The 24,702-nt window shown below is 38.2% G+C and overlaps 2 protein-coding genes across 2 annotated transcripts in view; one reads left to right on the forward strand and one right to left on the reverse strand.

Annotated features, from left to right (window-relative positions):
* Window positions 1–10,063, forward strand: part of LOC124260885 (equilibrative nucleoside transporter 3-like) — a 51,144-nt gene extending 41,081 nt beyond the window's left edge. Inside the window, 2 exon segments of the mRNA XM_046695208.1 lie at window positions 7,575–7,774; window positions 8,391–10,063. Coding sequence (XP_046551164.1) covers window positions 7,575–7,774; window positions 8,391–8,502 — 312 coding nt within the window. The 3' untranslated portion in view covers window positions 8,503–10,063.
* Window positions 10,064–14,812: 4,749 nt separating this feature from the next.
* The window catches only part of LOC124260882 (basal body-orientation factor 1-like), a 28,910-nt gene continuing 19,020 nt past the window's right edge, over window positions 14,813–24,702 (reverse strand). The window contains 10 exon segments of the mRNA XM_046695206.1: window positions 14,813–16,756; window positions 17,325–17,495; window positions 18,243–18,254; window positions 18,843–18,995; window positions 21,434–21,615; window positions 21,617–21,706; window positions 22,316–22,417; window positions 22,419–22,530; window positions 24,016–24,086; window positions 24,210–24,290. Of these exon segments, the coding sequence (XP_046551162.1) occupies window positions 16,615–16,756; window positions 17,325–17,495; window positions 18,243–18,254; window positions 18,843–18,995; window positions 21,434–21,615; window positions 21,617–21,706; window positions 22,316–22,417; window positions 22,419–22,530; window positions 24,016–24,086; window positions 24,210–24,290 (1,116 nt within the window). The 3' untranslated portion in view covers window positions 14,813–16,614.

The following is a 24,702-nucleotide window of genomic DNA, read 5'->3' on the forward strand; positions in this document are numbered from 1 at the left end:
GGAGGAGGTGTGGAGAGGCTTCACTTGTCAGTTTCCAGAGATGTCACCTCAGTGAGAAGGCATTGTCTGTTTTTGTGTGGATTTTTCCATAAAAATGAGAACACTCATTTGTTGTCAAATGTTTTCTGTTTTCATTTCTTGACATATACATATTTTTCCTTATCCTGACTCATGCTCTTTTTGCTTGTCTTCTTCTTCTTGCGAACATAGTGGAACACTTGTATCTCCCTAATTGAAGCTCCCTTCAATTTAAAATCACTAATTAGTATTCACCACGAGTTACCTCCTTTCCACAAGCGCGGGAACGAGGGCGCCACCTCTACCCATGTGCCTCACTCTCTCCTTCTTCGCCCAGTGAGCTGGACGTGAGAGCGCCTGTGTCTCCCGACACACTATATCCTTTGAATTATATTTAGTTAGTTACCTCGTATAGACATCTATAGAGGTTTAGCTAGTATCCTTCAACGATTATATATTGATATTTAGTCGTTTTTCTACAGTTTAGTCACGGGACGCCGTGTTTGTTTCAGTGGATTACGTTGATGAAAATTCTGTACTATTGCAGATTACGTTTTTATGCTGCTGCTGATCCGCCTTTAATATGATGTACGCGCCATGTTTATTATATTCACATTGCAGTTGCGGTACTAATTTATCCAATTCTACCTTTTATTAATATTTACTTTGCGTTTGGCACGCACAGCAGATAGGTCAGCGTATGCAGAGTCTAGTATGACTGATACACGGAACCCTCGCCAGTCTACTGCTGTTGGCCGACTCCCCTCCCGTGTGGTGTTCGCTAGAGTGGTGGAGAGGTGTGGGGCGTAGTCCGCCATCTCCAAGAAGCATCCTGCTTCCCCAGACATCTCATCGTCGCGCAGCAGAAGACTAGAGGGTTTTTCTACTACATCTCAACAACCGAGACCGTTCCCATCGCAGTTTTGGGCCTGTATGATGATCAGCCGGTCATCATACCGGATGTACATCAAGATTGACCGATGTCGGCACAGATCAGCATGCAGCCTGATGTACCAACGCAGATATGCGATGATCGTCCTGAGGGTCCCATCATTACCAACACTCAACGCATGAGACGCCGCGACACCCAGGGCAGCGTCGACCTCTGAGGGAAAATCAGCGAAGTCTACTAGGACTTTCTCAACCGAGATTGTTCCAGCCGATGACCTGGACCTCTACGATGATCAGCTGATCATCATCCCCGACGTCGCCACAAAAAACGACGGGGACAGCTACAACAACATCAGCAGAGATCACCATGCAGCCTGATGCCTCTACACTGATGTCGGACGATTTTCGGTGGACCCCTCCATTAACACCGCAGATAAAGCACCGGCGACCTTCGCCGCAGACCATCCCAGAAGACATGATGCGACAAATTATGAACATCATGGAGGACCAATATCTGCGGTAGCAGGGTCCGAAGCCTTCGAAGGCTCCAACGTGAACAGCACCCCAGAGGCACCCCCGTCCAGCGTAGCAGCCAGGACGATGTCACCTTCGCGAAGCGAAGTCACGGACCACCTTTGACGGAAGGACCTAGATGTACAGCTTCGCGAAGGCCTTCGCGAAGGCGAAAGGACCTAGATGTACAGCCTTCGAAGGCGGAAAGAACCTAGATGTACAGCCTTCGCGAAGGACTTCGCGAAGGCAGGATAGATCATCACCTTATGCGGTTTCATCCCTAGATGTGGACTCGGACCATCAGACATCACGGAAGCCTTCGCGAAGGTCATATCGTCGTTCCCCGACCGGACGCAGAGGAAGCTTCGAAGGCATGCTTGAAGGACACCTGAATCCAGATCATCATCATCTAGAAGGACATCGAGGGACTATACAAGAGCCAGCGAGAAACTATCAACGTTCCCCTCACAAGTCTCGAGAAGATCAACCCATAGACAAGTTGATCATCGATATCAAGTATAAGAACTACAATCGTATATTGGTTCTGTTGAATCCATGACGAGGACGTATGTTCGCTGGCCTAAATAGATCTAGAACGATCAATTAGACACTTATCACCAGACTTCGTAACACGACTTCTGAATATGATAAGATGATCCATGCGGCCCTATTTAGGCAAGCGCCACGATCCCACATCCTGTTAAACACAGAGGCTGTTCACGAAGCAAAGCTCATATATATATTTATATATATATATATATACTAATCGGGCTTTGATTTCGACACCTTCGCGATGGTCGCGAAGGCTAAGTGGCTCCAAGTCTACTTCACCCAGAAGATCTAGAAGGGATGCCGAGAACTTAGCGAAGTCTCCGGCGTTCACCGAGGAAGTCTCCTCCAAGGTTTCCATATACTAGCCACTTCGCCATATATAGCTACTCGGCAGTCCGTTCAAGGCGCCGCATAAGTTGATTATCAACTGTATGCCAGATGCCGCCTATAAGCCTACGCGAAGATAATTGCTCAGGCTATTTACAACACAGAACGCCGCTGTATTATTAGTCAACGACATTTCATAGATCTTCACAGAAATCAACTATTCCGTATAAATTGCTAATATACAATCCCGGACGACGATACGATTATCTACATGCGTGACCATTACGCATATCTGCAGACAATTCAATATCGAAATTGAACAGCAGCCTTGTTACAGCGAGTTAACTCTTAATCGTCAAAGTTTCTGAGAAGAAATATGTACAACAAGTTCAACGTTAATTCTACAATTATGACGATACATTCATGTATACAGTCTACAAGCTCACAACTTGCAAGTTGTTTATACCCTTATATATAAGGAAGTCGGAATTATATTCAAAACTGAAATTACTTTCACGACAACCAGGAAAATAACCTACCCAGCATAAAATTACAGAGCGAGATATTTTTACCGGAGGTTTCCATGTTACCATTAACCCTCAAACACGCGTGGTCACTTTCGGATAACTTCGAAGCTACGGTGAAGACCGACGTTTATGCTAATATCAACGGCGACAAGAATTTATTCAAGGTGGGTTTTTCCCGCTACACCGGTGACATCACAGCGGGTATTATACAGAATCAAAATGCCTTGTTCTGATTGGACCATGAGGGACAACGACCTACACAGAGGTCGATCTCTATTCACAGTTCAAGACTTACGTCACAAGTGACAACTATATATCAGTGAACGAGCAAGCCTCATTACAGTCCAGTTAACCTGAACATTCATGATTAGACTGCCTTTCTTCAGTTAGAGACCTCCCCTGTCAAGTTAAGACGAGGGATCGGCAGTCAGGCGATTTTACATAAAGTTCAACGAGGACAGACACACCTGGTTGTGCACCTACATCGCCAAGGACTTCGCGAGCTTAATTACCTAGACGAAAGATACAAGTGGATCTAAATCCACAGCGTTTCAGACTACAGCTGAATTTCATCAAGCGACTAACACAACTAGATGGTTAGTAAACCTACTAAACTTCTGTTTGGAGAATAAACGGAAATTTCACCAACCTGGGGATATGAATATAGTGCTCCAACACCTCACAAGTGAGGTTTATGAACACGCCTGGATGACATACTTGGACCCCATGATACGATGATTCTATCAAGATGGCCAGCAAGAGCACTGTAAATTTATCTCCACCAAACCAAACAGGAGGAAAAATGCAACAGATTATTTCCTCTATCATCAACTTACGCAGAGTGAAGTCTCATGTATTATATCTCCATTTGGATCAGAACTGTCATACTACGTGCATATGGATGGACCTATTCCGACCCTCCATGAGCTTAATACTCATGATATTATAGCTTAACTTCTACAATTGTTCTACACAAATGTGATTGAAATAATGGAGGGTTTATTTCTGGAAATCGATATGGTGGTTCCAAACCATTATCTGAGAGATATCACCACCGAGGACGTCTCAGGTATACACCAATCTGATCCCATGGTCCTCGCACAACAGCTGACAGTTCTCGGAGAAGATAAGTCAATCTAACAGATTTTTACTTATCTTATAACAATACTAAATAGCTTCATGCTATATATAATTTACTTAAGTTCCTTTTATCATCACAGTACTATGATTATTACATCATACAATATATAAGTTAACAACTCTACAGAGTTTGTTATTATATATATTTACCTTAAGTTATTCATATCTTAAGAGTAATACTATGGTTACATGATAAATGCATTAGCTAACAAACTCTACAGAGTTTTGGCTATTTTATACATAGCTTAAGTTAATTAAGCTAACAAACTCTACGGAGTTTTACTATTATATAGGTAACTTAAGCTAATTATACCTTAAGCATAGTACTATACTCATATTATTAAAATATATTGGCTAACAAACTCTAAGGAGTTTTGCTATTATATAGGTAGCTTAAGCTTATTCATATCTTAAGCTTAGTACTATGTTTATATCATATAAGTAGATTAGCTAACAAACTCGAAAAGAGTTTTTTGCTATTTGGCTTAAGTATCATCATATTTCTAAGCAATATGGTTATATTATAACATGTATTAGCTAACAAACTCTACAGAGTTTTAGCTATTATATATGTAACTTAAGCTTATTCATATCTTAAGCGCAGTACTATGTTTATATCATATAGGTATATTAGCTATCAAAACTCTAAAAGAGGGTTTTGCTATTATATATTTAAGCTTAAGTTTCATCATATTTTAAGCTTTATGGTTACATTATAACATGTATTAGCTAACAAACTCTACGGAGTTCTTGCTATTATATATGTAGCTTAAGTTTTCCTTCATAAGCTCAATACTAGGTTTATATCATAGCTAACAAACTCTAAAGGGTTGTTTTCACTATTATACAATTAGCTTAAGTTTTCATCATATCTTAAGCAGTATGTTTACATTATAAAGGTATTAGCTAACAAAACCCGAACGGAGTTTTGTTATTATATATATATAGCTTAAGTTTCATCATAACGTAAGCTCAGTACTATGTTTTTAACATAAAAAGTATATTAGTTAATAAACTCTAAGGAGTTTATTTTGCTATATACATTTAGCTTAAGTCTAATCTTATCTTAAGCTTAGTACTATGGTTACACTATAAACATATTAGCTAATAAACTCTACAGAGTTTTTTGGCTATTATATATGTAGCTTAAGTTAATAATATCTTAAGCACAATACTATACTCATATTGTAAAATATATTAGCTAACAAACTCTACGGAGTTTTGCTATTATATATGTAGCTTAAGTTCATTATATCTTAAGCACACTACTATACTCATATTGTAAAATATATTAGCTAACAAACTCTACGGAGTTTTGCTATTATATATGTAGCTTAAGTTAATTATATCTTAAGCACACTACTATACTCATATTGTAAAAATATATTAGCTAACAAAACCCTACAGAGTTTTGCTATATATATGTAGCTTAAGTTAATTATATCTTAAGCTCAGTACTATACTAATATTATAAAATATATATTAGCTAACAAACTCTACAGAGTTTGGCTATTATATATGTAGCTTAAGTTAATTATAGCTTAAGCACAGTACTATACTCATATTATAAAATATATTAGCTAACAAACTCTACAGAGTTTGGCTATTATATATGTAGCTTAAGTTAATTATAGCTTAAGCACAGTACTATACTCATATTATAAAAATATATTAGCTAACAAACTCTACAGAGTTTTGCTATTATATATGTAGCTAAAGCTTATTCATATCTTAAGCTCAGCATTATATCTATATCATATAAGTATATTAACTAACAAACTCTAAAGAGTTTGCTATTATATAATTAGCTTAAGTTTAATCATATCTTAAGCTTAGTACTATGTTATATCTTAAAGTATTTTAGCTAACAAACTCTAAGGAGTTTATACTAGCATATTAACAAGCTTAAGTCTATTAGTCTTAAGCATTGTATTAATGTTATATATACTTTATCATAATAAGTACATGGTAATAACCTTTTATATGGCAGCTGATAAGTTAGCAGCAGGAATTCATCAGTTCAGTGCCTTTATGAAGTTCCCATAGGGTTATTACAATCATCACAGTTCAAATCACTAATTATTAAAAATCCAAAGTATTAGATATTCCCACCTCCGTTCAAGTGAGGATGCTACAAGCAAAAGAGCATGAGTCAGGATAAGGAAAAATATGTAATTTTAGAGTAAAATTGATATTTTATACTTATCCTGACTCATGAGGTCAGCCCTCCCATCCTCCCCAAATAACACTTTGGATTTCCCTGTAAATTCAAATGTTGGGCTCAGTATATGAGGAGAGAGTGAGGCACATGGGTAGAGGTGGCGCCCTCGTTCCCGAGCTTGTGGAAAGGAGGTAACTCGTGGTGAATACTAATTAGTGATTTTAAATTGAAGGGAGCTTCAATTAGGGAGATACAAGTGTTCCACTATGTTCGCAAGAAGAAGAAGACAAGCAAAAAGAGCATGAGTCAGGATAAGTATAAAATATCAATTTTACTCCAAAAATTACATATTTATATGCAACTTGTATTTCTTTTGCAGTTAAGCAAGCAACTCTTATTTAGCCTTTCTGGCATGACAGGTTAATTGTCATGTGTCAGTGGTCAGTGTGAGTGTATTCTATGAATTTATCTGATGAGTTAGCCCAACTGGCATTCTGGGACAGTGGTATTCATTCAAGTAGACAAAACCAAATGGCCATTTGGACCCACCAGTGATATAAAGATATGGCTCCACAAACTACTTGGTGATGCTTTTTCAGAAATATTTACAAATCATCCTATACGATCATGTTCAGTGGTCCTGGCAGCTGTATTGGCAGCTCACCACTGAGGCTGGTCTGTAACACACTTTCTATTTGGCACTTTAGGCCAAGTAGCATAGCCCATAGAATTTGCAAATGGAAATCACGGGTGGATGTTTTGGCATTACGAGAAACCACAGTAATGGAATGAGGTTTACAAAACTGCAGAGTCCAAAGAAACCGAGGGTGCCAAAGCATGATGACCACTGTTTTTAGCATAAAGAATTCAGTTTCAAGTGCAGGGTAGCCTGTTTGCCCCTGGTTATAGTACCATGTATTTCACATCCTTCATATGAGAAACCATGCACCAAACTGGTACATGTCTGTGTGATATTCTTGCATGACTGAAAGCACAGTTGCAGTGCTGCAGTGCCATGTTATGGACTGTACACTGTGACAGGTCCACATTTATATGTGACTGAGCTTGTCCAGTAATTAGCCTAACTGGCATGAGAGGTCAGTATTGATGTATCAGTGAATAGTCTGGGATGGACCTACAAGTCAAGTGAGAATGATGAATGATTAAATAACTCGAAATAGGGATAAATGCTCAAAACATAAATAAGACAAGTGGTCCTGAAATCTCTGTACCCAACAGGATTTGAAATCTGATGTTTTATGATCGATCACAGAAAAAGTTGTTTCAGTAACTGTCATGTAATATTGCTCTATTTTCACGCTTCATACAGAGGGGTGACAAACAGCTGGTGGAACAGCTCATAAAACGTGAGACAAACAAACAAATGTGATAGCCTCATTAGTGGGAGGGTGATAATGTATTCTGGATGTATTCCTCTGTTGCAGCCAAGCTACCGGCATCAGAATGTGCTGCTGATGCTGTGTGTGTTTCGGGTCATCCTGGTGCCCCTGTTGATGTTTTGTGATGCTCGACCACGAAGCCTTCCAGTGTGGTTCCACAATGATGCATTCCCTATTGCCTTGATAATCATACTTGGTCTCACCAATGGCTACTTCGGAACACTCAACATGATGTATGCTCCACAGTAAGTCAGTTAATAGTTTCAATCATTCTGAGTGCATGACATTATACATGGGCCCATAAAATTCACCAAAGTGTTAAATGTCTACAACTTGCATCAGTTTGGAATTTTTCTTCCATACTGGGATATCAGGACTAAACTTCCAGTCACCTACTCCCATTTCTGGTGCTGGAATATTGCTCAGAGTGACGTAAAACTAAGTCACTCATTAATTTACTCATCCCACCCACTCAATTATCATCCTGGGCCTAGATTTTCGAAGCTGTCTTAGCGCTAAGATAGTCGTAGGTACCATACATTAACATTAACTTACGACTATCTGAGCGCTAAGAGAGCATCGAAAATCTAGGCCCAGTTGATCTATGGAGTATTTGTTGTGTTCAGGACTTTATGTATAGTCTTGGAAACCCCTAATGTTTGCAGTTGTAGTCCAATATTCTTGGTGGAGGTAGTATCTTGTTATCAACATATTGTTGTCTTAAATGGCATCTACTTGCCCTGAACCCAGCCATGGCAGGTAAAGATGGAGGTCTAGTAAGGAAACAAGGATATAAGATGTAGTCAAGTCAGCTGCCCCATTTCCCAGCTTCCTGTCCACACTGTTCATGTTCTGTTTCAGGCGTGTGCCACTGGGGCAAGCCGAGGGAGCAGGAGTGTTGATGTCACTGATGCTGACTCTAGGATTAGCACTTGGATCCGGATTATCTGTCTTACTCATTAAGTTATTGTGATCAGACACTATACTCAGGCTTGCAGTCTCAGTGTTTAATCTCTTTGGAGAATATGCTACTAAAACACAGGAGTAACTTAGCATGGTCCTGTGTCTCACTTGTCAGTATTGAGAAGCACATGACTCAGGATCATGGTCCTGTTTCTCACTTGTCAGTATTGAGAAGCACATGACTCAGGATCATGTTCCTGTTTCTCACTTGTCAGTATTGAGAAGCACATGACTCAGGATCATGTTCCTGTTTCTCACTTGTCAGTATTGAGAAGCACATGACTCAGGATCATGTTCCTGTTTCTCACTTGTCAGTATTGAGAAGCACATGACTCAGGATCAGATTGCTTTTATCAGCATGGGTGATGACTTTCTTCAGGCTTTCTTCAGAACTTTTTTATTCACTTTGCAGTGTATAAGTGTTGGTTATACTCAGTGGCGCTGTGGAGATTTGTTGTTGAGTAGCTGTATGCGCCCCAACTGTTCCAAACAGATTTCATTTAAATATGAAGAATATTTTATTTTGTATATTTGTTATTATGTACATATGGTCATTTTATCAATTTTGTGCAATGAGTTTTTCATGGAAGAAATATATTGGCTTCATGTACACCATTATAAGCCCATTGTGTGGTTTTCTGACAAGCCATTTGTTCTGTTGACATGATTTTCACTCTCCTTCATCATCTTTCATTTGTGTGACTGTTCAACCTCAGAGTTACTTAGTACTTGACATACAAAGTTAACAACGTTGCAACTTTGTATGTCAAGTACTAAGTAACTCTGAGGTTGGGAGGGGCGGTGGGGTAGCCTAGCGGTTAAAGCGTTGGCTCGTCACGCCGAAGACCCGGGTTCGAATCCCCACATTGGTACAATGTGTGAAGCCCATTTCTGGTGTCCCCCGCCGTGATGTTGCTGGAATATTGCTAAAAGCGGCGTAAAACCAAACTCAGTCAGTAACAACGTTGCCCACACAAGAACTACATACATCTCTTGTAATATAAAGCCATGACATGTCACCATGAGATATACAGGTGGATTTTCTCTTCATTACCTTGCTCAGTTTCTACTTACAAGTGACTGATCAGTTTATAGGTAGCTGTAATATTCTATAGTAAGCATCATCAAGTCCATTGGTCATTATGGAAAATATATTAGGCTCAAATTTGAATGATATCATTCCTTGATGTCAAGAATCCAGTACTGGTGTTTTTTAACCAGGTAAATAAAATGCAAGTTGAAGGTGGCATGAAAATGATTGACATCTGTCATCATTATGTTGGCACTTGTTGACACAAAGGAAGAGATAACCCGTGTTTAAGGTCAAACGTGAAAGTTTATTGTCACAGTTCTGTGATACATGTTGCCAGTGAGTTTGGGAGCACAAGAATCAAATACTACAGGCACAGATCTCATGGACACTGGACTCCTCTATTTCAAACACTGTTGGCTAGTTTGTATTTGTCATAATGATATATTAATGAAATTTGCCTTTTGTCCATGCAGATTATGTCCAATGATTGCTATTTCTCATAGTCAATAAGCCCATGGGAGAACAGTGTGAAAAAGAGTATTCAGTTAAACTTTCTGTAACTTTATAAAAGAATAAACAGTGTTGTTCTGGGAAATATGTCTGTGTGTGTGTCAGTGTGTGTGACAATAATGGACATGAGACAAGCAGCATGCGGGAGGCATGAAACATTTATAAGAGATATACAAGATTGTTCCTACAGTTTGACTCCTCATGAATGTCTTTGATTAAATCTGTTGCTGGAAAGGATATTTTATCTATCGCTGGTTTTCAGTGTGTAAAATGCCAGCATGGTCTCACCCTTCAATACACAGTCTATATGACATTAAATCTGTGTGTTTCTAGTTGATATGGTGAATGACAGTGGTGGACCCATGGTTAACCATGGTGTTCCTGGATACACCTGTACGAATGGAGATGTAATACACTTGATACTTGGGGACCGTTCATAATTTATGGCTAGGGAGGTTGATGATGATTTTTATGGAGAAGCATGTACAATGTGACTCACACACACACACACACCCCAAAGTAATTCACCCCCCCAGCATGTCATGTACAAAATCAATGACTCCCCCTCCCATGTTTTGTAAGCCTAATTTTAAATGTTTTTATGTACAAAATTGATGGAAAACCCCACCCCCCCAGTACACGTACAAAATTGATGACCCCCCAGAACAAAATGGGTGACCCCCCTTAAAATCATCACCCCCCTAGCCATAAATTATGAACGGTCCCTTACCTCACATCAGCATACAAAGCATGGGGGGAAATTACTGATTTGACTGTATTCTTTCTTTTTTATGCCCCCGCCATATATGGCAGGGGCATATAGGGTTACCCTCGGTGTCCGTCTGTCCGTACGAAACAGGGAATGTATTCTATCCACTTCTCCACCGTAACCGCTCTGTGGAATTCAATGAACTTATACATGGGTGTTCTTGGGACTCTAATGGTGTGCATCTCATATTTTGTTTTTTTATTTTATTGTTTTTTTGTAAGTTTAGAGACATTTGAACTTAGGTACATTTTGCTGAATTTCTCCATGATGATAGTGAAATAGGGGATTAAGTCTATCCACTTCTCCACAAAAACTGCTCAACAGAATTGATTAAGCTTATACATGTGTTTCATTGAGACTCGAAAGGTGTGCATGTCATAGTTGCATAGATGTTTATTGAACTTGTTCGTGAATTTTGGTCAATTATTGATCTTTATATGTCTTATGAATGTCAGCGGGGGCATCCGTGTCCCTGGACACAATTTTTTCTTGTCTAAATTGTTTTGTGCGAACTGATAGGATTGAGAAGATTGAACATTGATTGCCATCCAGTCGCGTAGCTACCATTATAAAAAAGGCCGGGCTTACACATGATTGTTGCTAAAAAGGTTGGGCAAGCCCTTAATACTATCTAAATATAAAGCTTTGCAACCTACCGGGCTTATACGAAACATTTGGCTTGCTACGCGCCTGCCATCATGTTGTGCAGTGAAATCAGGATTGACAAGATCATTCTGTGATATGTTGTAGCCATGATCATTGTGTGACCATTCATGCTATTACTGTTTACTCATTGGTTCTACTACCCATTTATAATGAACGCCATTTCAGTAATCTAAGTCAGCTTTGGTTTGGTCTTTTTAAATTTCAGAAAACAAAATGGATATCTGTGAGAATTATTTTTCAATACTGTAAATAAACTTGAACATCTCAAGACACCACGGTGAGTGACCGTATGTTGTTTAAAGTCCCAGCAGTTTTCTAACTGTCATGGTAGCTTGAGCTAAGATGACATTAACACAATGAGCCAGATACCTTGTAAACATAAGTCCCACTGTTGTAGACATTGTGAAGCTTACTACCAAGTACATACCGGTAATATTCCCTGCATAGTGTTGGAATCTGAACCTGATTCAGTTCTGTGATACCTATCCACACAAACACCTGAAAATATTGTTTGAATATACTCATTTTCAATTTTTACCTGTTATTTTTATGATGTTATTTTAAACAGGTAGTGATGTTTATTTATGTGAAAGAATCTCTTGACAAGTTACTGCATCATAATGGGAAGTAAATTAAGTTACTGAGAACACACCCTGCATGCAAGCCGTCAGCAAGGCAATCAACTACTTGCTGATGGACCAAGGTTGATGCATAAGAATTAATGAATGGAAAATAGTAGTTGACCAATTCTGCAGTGTTTCCAGTAAGCACTGCCGACCAACTTCTACACCAGTCTGTAAGTATACCTTATAAGCGCGCACCACTGAAACATTTCCATCACAGTGCGCATTTGCTTCTGTGTCTTACTGATGTTTTTTACAGAATACAGCGCCACAGAAAGGATATATATTTGAATGGATTCTGTCAACATTTGGACGGTTTGTTTGCTTTAACAACAACCACCCCTTTAGCCTTTTAGCAACAAACACAATAACATATATCTGTAATAGCTATACCTGTGTCGTGATGTGTTTCTTTGCATGCTCTGAACGTCACAGATGTAGTCGGTAGGAATCCATTTATCGAAATCAGTCAACATTGTTTCACTTTTCTTTTGCTGCTGATTTCTCGAGCATCCTGATACCTGGGTGTGTACTGGTCAGTTTGGGGTTCAGTTACACTGTTCATCACAGACATGATGGCTGTACATGCAACTGGATCCGATGGTTTGGTTTTGGATTGATAGAAGGGTGTTTAGAATACATTATCCTGAAAAATAATATGGTTCAAATATGTTTTCATATTTTTAGTTTATCTGATATCTTTGTTCTGTGATATTTTCTGAAACAAATCAACAGAACTATTGCATTTTCCCAAAGAGTTCTGAAAAGTGTAATCCCAAATATAACATATGTTCTGAAAAGTGTTTGACCCGTATTTGTTATACATATACATACTGACAGTGACTTGTATCTCAGGTCAGGCCAGACCAGTTGATATGTTTCATTTTATGGACTTTCTTGTTCAATGAGGCAAGAGACTGAGGCAAAATGAAAAGATGGTAAGATGACATTTTTAAGTAGAAATGGTTCAGTTTCAGTCAATATAATAATAGTATCAGGCCATCCATAAAACAGACAATTTCTATTGGTCTGTCCTTAAAGTGATTCATTCTAGAATTCTGTGAACGTGTAACTTGAAATAAAATAGGCTTGAAGAGACATTATCACAATATACTTTAGAAACAGGATCTGTTGACAATTTGAACACTGTATATTGATTTATGGTGATGAAATAATGTTTATAGAAGGACTTAATCGCTCATGAAATTTTATCTATGTAAATGATATATTTGTAACCAAAAGCTATTTTCAATGCATAAACAATGTTTTCATATTTGATTTTGTTGGGTCTTTTGTGTCATTGCATCTCACTGTTTCTGATGCATGACAATGTAGCTCAAGGTATTTATCCTTTCAGGGTGTGATCTAAAGTGTTCACACCCTCTCTGTTGATTTTCATTTTAACTTCATTGGATCATTTGGACAATTTCTCCATTTTCACAGAAAAAGTGAGTTTGTCTTGTGCTGCACTTGGCTAGTTGAAAGATGTAGCAGCAGAACAATAAACACAAGACTGTCAACAGTTTTTTGAATTATATCCCAATAGTAGTGTCACTGATTTTGATTTTCATAAACTGCTGTCAGGAAATTGTGTAGCGCTCATAAATCTCAGCATGATCCAAATGGATAAAGACATGAGGATCCACTAAAGTGCCTTACACAGAGGCCAAGATTTACCACATTCTTCTGAAACCACAAAACCAGTTTTGGGGTGTGGACAACAGTACAACATTGGGCATGTGTCTAATGATGACATAACATCAAAAATGGCATAGGTCAACATCATGAGAACTCACTATCTTGTGTGTTCATCTTCATATCAGGTTCGGTCTGGCAAAGGAATGACATGAGAGTATAGGGATCACACTTTTGGGATGTTAGCCTGGGACCATAGTGTATCTACAAGCTGTTGCAATGTAAGGATGATGCTGTTGTTCCATAGCTGTTCTATCAGGTTAGAGTCTGGCAATCTAGAACTCCTTGACAATGTTGTTGCATCAGAACAACAGGCTATGTGGCTTCTTTGTATTCCTTGTCACATCTGATGTAGGCACCTGAAGTGGTCCTAGTCTGCTATTGTAATGAGCCAAGTGTGCTTCAATACATCTCTCAGTATACCATAATCCACTGATTGCCGGTTTGAGTCTGAGATTCAGCCTGCTCATTATCATACTCCCCTTAAGTATAACCAAGTTGTTAACATCTATGACTGACATCAGTGTGGATCAAACAGTGACATAACTAAAGGACAATTCATTTGCTCATACATAGCTTCTACATCCAGTGAATATTGATGATGATGATGATGATGTGCACTTTTATAGCGCTAAATTCCATACACCGAGTACATGCTCTCTAAGCATACAAATTAAAGATCATAAGATAGTCTGAAAAGATGGTCAGCAGGTGAGTTCTGAATGAATCAAATGATGGGGCATATCACAAGTTAGAGGGCAGTTCATTCCACAATTTTGCTGACTGAAACTGTAAGATGACACTGCGTTTGTGAGCTAAGTGATCTGGATGGTTTGTTGTGTTGGAGCAGACTGGGCAGGTATGATGGAGCTTGACTATGGTGTGACTTGTACACCAGGCACAGAGTCTTAAACTGAATCCTTGCTTCAACTGGGAACCAGTGCAAATACACCAACACCGGTGATGTGATCAAATCTGGATGTCTTTGATATGATCCTGGCTGAGACATTTATTGACAATAAAGTAAACTGACTTCACACTTTATTCATCTAGCAGCACAATACTTTATAAGCTCAAACACATTTCTGTGCAAGACATACTCACAAATTATGTACAAACAAAATTTATTTAAGAACTTTATAAATTATACTTAAAAGAGATTAACTTCACAAAATACATATCTGTGAAGTTTCTCAGGCGACACAGAAGATGGCTGCCAACCTAATACTGGTCAAGTCAAGAGTAATACTATAAGAAGTTAAACACTAGTATTTCATCCCATTGATAGTATTCACAAGCAAGTTGATGGTCATTGCGTTGTTCTGAGACTTCAATAAATACAAGGTTCCACAATATCACAGACAGGAGTTAGGGTATGTACAAAGTAAGTATGTAAAATATTGACTCTATAAAACAGTGTAAAGTGTAGAAAGACACTAGAATACATTGGTTTGGAGTAATACATTAGGTATAATACATAAAGGCTTTGGAGGAGCATTCTGACGCTGTGCCCATCACCATGAGCTGCATCAAGTAGAGGAGGAAATAGTAGATCTACTGACTTCGTTATGCTGTGTAGTCCATAGCATGCTCTGAATACCTCCAGTAGGAGCATTGAATTTTCATGGTACATGTACGAAACCCATTTGGGGCTGAACTACTGCTAAAAGTGGCATTACCATCTACAGAAATTTTCATTTAGTGAAAGGGCAAAATATCAAAATAATTATTTAGTCCCGTGATAAACATAACTATTGGGCTACTAGGCAGATGTCAAGGTATGGTTTGTTTTATGCTGTATCTGTGATATTGTACTAACTATTTTACACTATATGCTTTAAATTGATGTATAATTTGCCCCCATCTCAATATGGCCAAAATATTGTCGATTGCAACAACTCACTCACTCACTCACAATACAGTTCAACTCAGTATCAGGTCCTTGATGCAGCCCTTTTAATCTGCTACTGTAGGGGAAACAACTGGTTTGGAAGGAGTGGATAATACATTTGGTTTTGTTGGGAAGTAAACTTGTCAGTATATGTCACATGTACACTATCTGTCTTCATCCATAGTCAACACCTGCAGGAGGTGGTTCAAGTAATGGTCATGTATTTTGCTTTCAATATCTGAAAAATACCATACTATTTCTTGTGTTTAACAGATTTTCTAGTTTCTGAAATAGATTTTAATCCATGCTAATTATTCACCTTGACAGGTGAACAAAACATATCACAAAATTGCCATTCTGAAACCAGCTGAGTAAAGTGGTGTCAGTTTGGGTTAGACAAAGTTATTGACTTTGTATTCAGATATTGGAGACAGCTGTTAAAGAAATCCATGACACTCATCAATTTCCTGAAATTTGCTGACAAGTATAACATGATAAAGCACAGTACAGTGAAGGCAAGGGTATGGTTGGAGGAAACAATGCTGGTTGTAAGTATATGGATTTACAAAATAAAAGTATGATAAAAAAAATATCACAAACACATGGGTAAATCTGTGTTACCAGGATATGTTTCAAAATCACCAAGTAGATGGTATTGCTCAGAAGTACAAGAATCGCTGTGTTGTTCAGTAGACAGATTCTTATGGTACATATAATTTCATGACATTCAACTTGCTAGTTTGTGTTTACACAGGGTTCAATATTCGTTGGATAAAAATAATTTGACATCATATTAGACATAAGTGGTTTTGACTTAAAAATGCAAAGTTTCTGAAAATATGTTTTTGACTTCAAACAGCCCTCAATAAATAGAGGCTCTAAATTTCACAATACCGGTATACAAAATATATAGAACAATGAGACAGTTTGGCTTGTTACGATGCCTGTGGTTCCACCAACATCCCCGACTGGGCCCCAATGTTTGGGATGAGAGGATGAGGGTTGATGTCGCCAGGGACGTCGACCTTGGCCTGGGTCAGGAAGGTCAAATCATCTGGATCAGCATCCTTGTGGTCTCTGTAGCACAAGACATGGAAACATGGAACACAAGACATGGAACACAAGCACATGGACATGATACACATTGTCATCCTATCAGTTTTATATAGAAATTAGAGCTAGTATACATCTGTTATTGTACCTCTAATTTCAAAACACTGAATGTTTAAATATTCTGAACAGACGGCAGTGTTGAAATTCAATCTTTTGGGCTTGTTATTCATATTAGATAATGTGAAATTGATTTTGTACATGACATGCGGGGTGGTGATGTTTTCACTTATTTTGTACATATATTTTAGGGGGGGGGCATTCACATTGTACATGTTTCTCACTAAAAAATCATCATCATCACCACCCCCACCCACCCATAAATTATGAACAGTCTCTTATGAGTTACAAGAAAGTATGTGTGTAGGACTCCTGTCCTATGAGCTGTTAAACAAAGTAACCATAGTCTACTATTATCATAAGCCTGTGTTACAGTATGTGAATTACTCTAACCTTATCGCTTTGTGTAATGGTCCTGTTAGTTAGATTGTTTAGTTCAGAAAGACTCCATGTCATGATGTCTGCAAATACTGACCCATCAGCTTGTGTTAGGCTCATCTGTCCCTCCATATGTGGACCATTTATTGCTGGCAGGCCCTCAGCTCTGGTGTCAGCTCCATTCATTTTGGCAAACAGGTATCTGAGAACTTTTTCCTTCTGTTCCCATGTGAGGTCACTCACATCAACCTTACCTGTCACATTATACCTGAAACATACATGACATGGACAATAAACACAGATCTGTGACTTGATCCACCAAGGTGAGTCACCAGAGGGGTTACTACCCAAGATGCCTCACTCTGGAAGTGTGGGTTCAATTCCCAGATGGACCTAATCATAAAGTTCTAAAATCTGTACCTTATTACAAATGAATGTCAAATATGACATACATTAAACATGAAATGAACTGGCTAATAATACCTCCTGATAATCATATCTCTGGAATACATTTTAAAACCTCAGTGAAACAAAAGGAAACCATTAGCTTACAACAAAATAAACCAACCACCTGAACTGAACACTGTGGGAGTCATTTAACTTCATGTAGGTCATGTAATATAAAGATAATTCCAAACAACAAAGGTGACAAGACTTAGATTATATCTTATTATATAACATACAATAGGAAAACAGCACAGATTTACATGTTCACTTTTAAATGTTCTGATTCAGTAGAAATGAGAATAAGAATTTGTTTCACTCCCCTTATCTACTTTCTCCTAATATTATACTTCACTGCTGTAAGGACCAAACATATCAGTATTTATCTGTGGTAGATATTTCCACAGACTGATGGACCACTAAACAGTGACAGCAGTAAACTACAGCCACTACATATTGACTTGCATCCACAATTAACCTGCATGCCTCCATAGTCGAATGGAGACACAATACAAAGGGTAATTGAGGATCACTGACTAAACACCATGCATATATACACACACAAACTTACTTGATCTCCTTCCTTAATAAGCAAGATGCAAATACAAAATGAATGCACAATGATTAAAACCTCATAATAACAAATAACAAGCCAACCGCATACAAAGTCAGAGACTAACAGATGTGAGCAGTGTTTATGCCACAATAAACATTGTTTAATAATATATATTAGTAGTTAATTGTCATATCGGTGTCTTGTTTCAACAGGGGAGACTCAAAGTTACACAAACATTTACATTTTCAAGATGACAAACCAAGGGATGTAGCTGGGACATATAGTCAGCTGACGATAGTCAGCCATGTCATCTGTGTACTACGCCTGACACCTGAAGTTAGGACTAGATTTGTATGAAAATATCATCCTTTGCCTTGAAACTGACATGCAGCTTGACTTGGGGCTTGCTCCACTAAACAAGGTTTTCAATATCGAAACAACACTCTGCTTTGACCCGTTAACTTAATGGTCATAAAGTGTGGATGATACAAATAATGACATTCATGTGTGAATTCTGCTGTTATGAAACCTGAATTGGACAAGTGTTGACATTTGTTTCATATAGTCGATGAATGAACCCATTATGTGACAACCTCTAGAGTTCCATCTACTCACAATCTCTCTGCTGCCTCCAGATCTTTGAATACACTGTTGGTGCTGGTGTCCGACTTTGTGAATGTTCGGATCTTGGGGTAGCTGCCTTTCCCTGCATGTGCAACCAGCATCCGCTGTTGATATGCTGCTTGTGCATCACGGCGGTACTGCGCTCTGAAGGCGGGGAAGATTACTTATTACATATTCCTCGAGATTTGTACCTGTTTTGTTATGGAACAATGTCCAATGATGATCATGATGAACGAACATAATAATGGATGACAAAATATGATTGTGTTTGATCTGGAATCGTTCTTGATGAATTGCATTCATTGTTCTATTCAATGCCTGATCTTCTTTTGAAAACAAACGAGGTCCAAAATTCGGAATAACACATCATACTTTCCAACTTCTCAATCTTATCTTCCTATCATTCATGTAAATTAATTACCATGGTTGTCAAACCTAAACCTGGCAGAACTAAGTAGTATTTTATTGAACTATTAATTTTCATGTGTCCTTGGAACATAACATGTTGAAAACAGTATCTCTCTTGGTTTGTTTAATTGTTAACATGTTCAACTAAAGTCTATGTACATGTACAACTGATGCACAATCATTTAACGTCTTAGATATACTTAAATTATTTTGTTTTATGTTGATCCAAACATTGTTTGAAAACATTGCATAGTAAATAACCAGCAAGATGTACTGGTATTTCTACAAGCAAGTTATAGATATTACTTTTCAAACCAAACAATCAAAATCCAGAATTAGAAATAGAATGCAGTTATTTCTGTAAGGTTGTTATTATTTCCATATTTACAGAGTGCACATAATGCAACAAGGGTGAGTGTGTACACTGCTTGTGTGTAGAATCTGTGGGATATATGCCATAAAACATGTTGCTGTGTCTGAATGCAGACAGTTTCACTTTCACATGGCTTCACAGTAAGAGAAGAGAGTGTTCACGTGCACAATAGCCAAATACAAAACAAATGAGAGAATAGTGCAAAAATATATACTCATTCTGATGCACTGAAGTGCTTTGGTCTCTGAAACATCCCCAGTGCTAGTTTTGAAGTTTCATGCTGAACATGCTTAACACAACTAATAAAACTGACATGTTACAGGTTACCAATGAGTGATATGATTGTCTTAAAGTCAGCAATATCCGGTAACGTCATGCATACCAAGAAGTAACTGATGGGCAAGGCAAACTAGAGGTTGATAGTAGGAACAATAATCCATAGTGCAAAGGTAAATCAACATACAATCAGCCAGTGAATATCATGACAACACTCTCCTTATTTTAGAGGAATAAGCATCTAACCTTAAATCCCCCACTGGAGAACAATATATATGATATCTGGGTTTATTATTTGCCGGAATGATGCAGAGTGAGGGCCAAGATTGATGCCCTGAGACAGTGCTAACCTCTTACCTGATTCCAGCTTGCAAAGCTTGTAGAATAAGTCATTTAATGATGTATGATATTACAAATCTAGCTTCAACCTGCTAAACATGTTAATGAGGTAATATATACAGCCATTTACAAATGAACTGATTTGATGAATTGAAACCAAATCATTGATATTCATACAGACAGTAAATGAATAAGTGTACTTTGTATACACAGACTTGAACACCTAGGTGGGGCTATTTATGTGTAGTTTGTGTAAAACAAAATTATTTTCTTAACATACAAGGATCCATTCAATACTGACAAAATTAATGGATAATGCTTGTATATTTGTGGGTGCGACATTTTGATACAGATTCTTGAAAGGTAAGAAAACATCGCACTCACAAATAAAAGAAGATGTTATCCATAAATTTGTCAGTATTGTACTTCCCAACTTCTAAAATGCCACTCAAAGAAGGATCCATTCATAACGATTGTTAATACATGAAATGACATGAGAAATTTCACATTTTACTTGCAAATCATCTAGGCCTGGAATGAACAGCTTGGGTACTCCGGCCAGGAAGATAGTGAGTTGGACCCATAGTTAGTCACAGAATATATCATTTAATGACAAAACTTCACTGTAAACTCCATAGCTCACTACATGTCTCTGATGTGCGTATCTGACTATGCAGGCCTGTTTACTATATTATATATGTCTGAATGCTTATAAAGCTTGAGTTAACTTCAGTGTAATACTGTATGCATTACCAGGTCAATTTGTATGGGTATCTAAATACTTTTTGCCAGGGCTATGGTGAAACAATTCCCAATAAGACATTATGGAACCACCTCTTGAGACCTATGAGTAACTTTAAATTCATCCAAGCCGGGCCCAAATCATTCCCAGGAATTGAGTAAGGTTTGAAGCCCAAGATCACCAAGAGTAGAAATCTGGCTTGGTATTTTAAATAATTGAGGTAACTTGGGTAACATAATGAAAATCAACAGTCCATGTTTAATTCAACCTCATTGGCAATCAAAATGGCCTTTTTCATTAAAATGAACTGGATAAGCGGAAAATATAAAAGCACATATTTAATGGATGATTCCTCAGATAATAGCTGAAACACAAATCATAAGTGAATTAGAACATCTCTGGCTACAATAAATTCAGCTACATCCAAAATGTAGTCAGACTCACTGATTAGCGGCAATCTCTCCTTTCACTTGGTCCAAGGCTTGCAGGAAGAACCTCTCCAGCTCTGTTCGTTGGTCCAGAATGTTTTTAGCCAGCTTCTTGACTTTGTTCATTTCCCTTGTCTTCATCTCAATGACTCTCTGGAGTTTGACAAGCTCCCCCTTGGCAGCCTCAGTCTCCCGTATCAGCTTTCAAAACCAGAGATTGCTTCTCTCTCTCAAACTCTCGTACAACATGACTTAGCGACTGTTCAAGTGTTTCCTGTTTCTCAGTTAGCTGAAAATGAAAATAGCATAATTTACGGTTGAGAACTGCTACTCCAGCTCTGTATTGATGGAACATGCATGAACACAGAGGTATAATAATTAGGAGATAAAGATGACACATCATAAACAATATGTATCCCAGTAACACAAGAATCCAAACAGGAGTAGAATGAAATAGTTGAAATTAGTTGACAGCTCAATGTGCAAAGAAAACCCTAATTGACACAGTTTATAGATACTGATATGTAACACATATAAGCATGGGTTCCATGACAACAAATCATGTATCATTATCAGTACAAGTTTGGGATTCATACTCGCAAGCAAATCCTGGCACAGTTTTAACGCCACACTCAGCAATATTCCAGCTATATGGCGGCGGTCTGTAAATCACTGACGATCCAGTGATTAACATCATGAGCATCGATCTACGCAAATGGGATACGATGACATGTGTCAGCAAGTCTGACCACCTAATCCTGTCACTCGCCTCTTATGACAAGCATGAGTTGCTGAAGAGCAATTGCTAACCCGGTGTTCACGGGTCCTGGCACAGCTACGGGATGCAACTTAAATGGCAGCAGCTTTGATTACCCAAAAGGAAGGAAGCACAACCCACCTGCTTAATCTCCTCCTTTTGCTGTTTGGCCTGCACCACCTTATTCTGGACCATCAGCTCGTTGACCTCCTTCTCTCCCTGGAGTCGCTCACTCAGTTCCCAGAAGTCGCTCACGCTCCTTCTTCAACATGTCCCCTTCCTTCATGTGGTAGTTCAGGGCCTCTGTCAGTCGCACATTCTCCTTGTACACAGACTTAGTTGTCTCATCCAGGTTACTGCAGCAAGAAAGTACACAAAACTATTTTTGAAAAAACAAATTTGATTTGAAGAATTGATCAACCAAAGTTAAAATCCACAACCAAAAAATGAAATAACTTGGAAGTGTCTATCAGCTTTACTACTGCTAATTTGACAAATATATGTAAGATATCTACAGTCCGTTTGACTTCATTTGAGACCGATGAATTGCTCACTAACACAAAATCTAATACATGAAACAAAATCAAATTTTGCACAGTCACATGAAATCGACAGACCAACTCTGATGATTTGTCTCATAATTTTGGACACCCGAATAACAATGTTGTTTAACAAACGATCATTATTTTGTGGTCACTTTTCGCTATTTTTTTACGAGGGGTGACCACTTGCTGGTAGAACAGCCAGGTGCTCAATAAGCATGTGTAGTGAAATTTCAATTTCACATGTACAACTCGCATTCTTGGTCTGTCGATTTCATGTGACTGTGCAAAGTTTGATTTTGTTGTATTTGTTAGATGTTGTGTTGGTGAGCAATTCATTGGTCTCAAATGGAGTCAAATGGACTATAGGTGGATTGAACACCACTTCAAGGTGACTACATCTACACAACATTCAGATCAAAATAGTCTGTGACCAACACTGTGGCTGATGACATATTGGTCTAACTTCAGATATATTTTCACAACAGCTTCATGGATAAATATATTGGACAAACACTATTTAATGCTGTAATTATTCAGAATACTTTTTTTTAACATGCTAACAAGAAAGCAGGATGACAAAATTTCTTTCTGAAAAAAGAAGGAACAAGGCACAGTTGTCTTCAACATATTTACACTGATATCATCTAAAGCTGTGTACAAATATAAATAGTACAAATATGAAATCATTGCATTGAATGACAACTCTTGGCTATGCCTCAGTGTTTTTGTTGTATTCATAGCTCCAGAAACAGGGCAACAATTCTGCCATATTTCAAGGCAATGATGACAGTTTGTTATCTGGTTGTGTTAGTGGCCCTAGTCAGCAATTCATTGGTTTCACATTACTTTTCAACTCGCTGTGCGTATGCTCAGAGGATGCGAAAATATCCACTGGCATAAATGAAGCTATTTATTTAACTAATCCCGGCCTCTGTTTCATAAATCAGTTGGGATCAGTTGTATTCGACATAAAACTATATATTTGTTTTGATTTTTGTTTTCTTTGGTGTGTTTACACTATCGATAAACATACGACCAAACCAGAAACATGCCATTGGATATTTTTCACACGCTCTGCGCATGGCGCACAGCAAGTTGAAAAGTAATGTGAAACCAACGAATACTACAGCTACATGCTGGCCTGGTAGATACCTGCACTGATTGGCCCAGCTACATGCGGGCCTGGTAGATACCTGCACTGATTGACTCAGCAGAATTCTATACTGGACAACTCTCATGGTAGTTAACCTTAACGTTTCAAGAAAGATTCATTGCTTTGAAGTTATTTAAACTTACGATATAGCCTCTGTGTGAGCCTTCTCTGCCAACTCAGCTATTTTCTGATTAGCTTCCTGCTGCAAGCGCATCTGAAACAATCATTGTCAGGGGTCCAGCATCACAATGGTCTCAAACTATTAACAATGACACAGTCACATATTTCTTTGATATCTTAATTTGCTACTTCCTGTTGAATTCTGAAGACGACCTACCTTTTCCTCAAAGAATTTCTGTTCCATCCTGGCAAGAGTAGCCTTATGTTCCCTGTTGGCACTGTGCATGGCTTCCTTGATCTGAAAACAAACGGTCAACATCTATGTATATATTTATAATGCATGTGATATGCATGTCCATCACTACAACATTTGCCATGGAGGACCATTCTTACAGTACAACCAGAAATTATTGAGAATTTAGAGAATTGTTTTATATTTTTTCACTCATTACTCACGTCTTAAATGTGAATATTAGCAGAACATAACTCCAGATTCAAAGACAGGTGAACAGATAGTATTTTGTCAAGTCACCATGGGCAGCAATGCAGGCTTCAATGCGGCAGAGCATACTACCGATCAAAGAAGTTAGAAAGTCGTGGTCCATGCTGTCCCAATATCGGACCACTTCTTCTTTCATTTCAGCAATATTTGTCAGATTTTTCTTATTGACACTTTCCTTCATAAGTCCCCAAACATTTTCTTTTGTCAG

The sequence above is a fragment of the Haliotis rubra genome, unplaced genomic scaffold, assembly GCF_003918875.1.
Source record: "Haliotis rubra isolate DU_JTF1 unplaced genomic scaffold, ASM391887v1 Scf78, whole genome shotgun sequence".
Lineage (NCBI taxonomy): Eukaryota > Metazoa > Mollusca > Gastropoda > Lepetellida > Haliotidae > Haliotis > Haliotis rubra.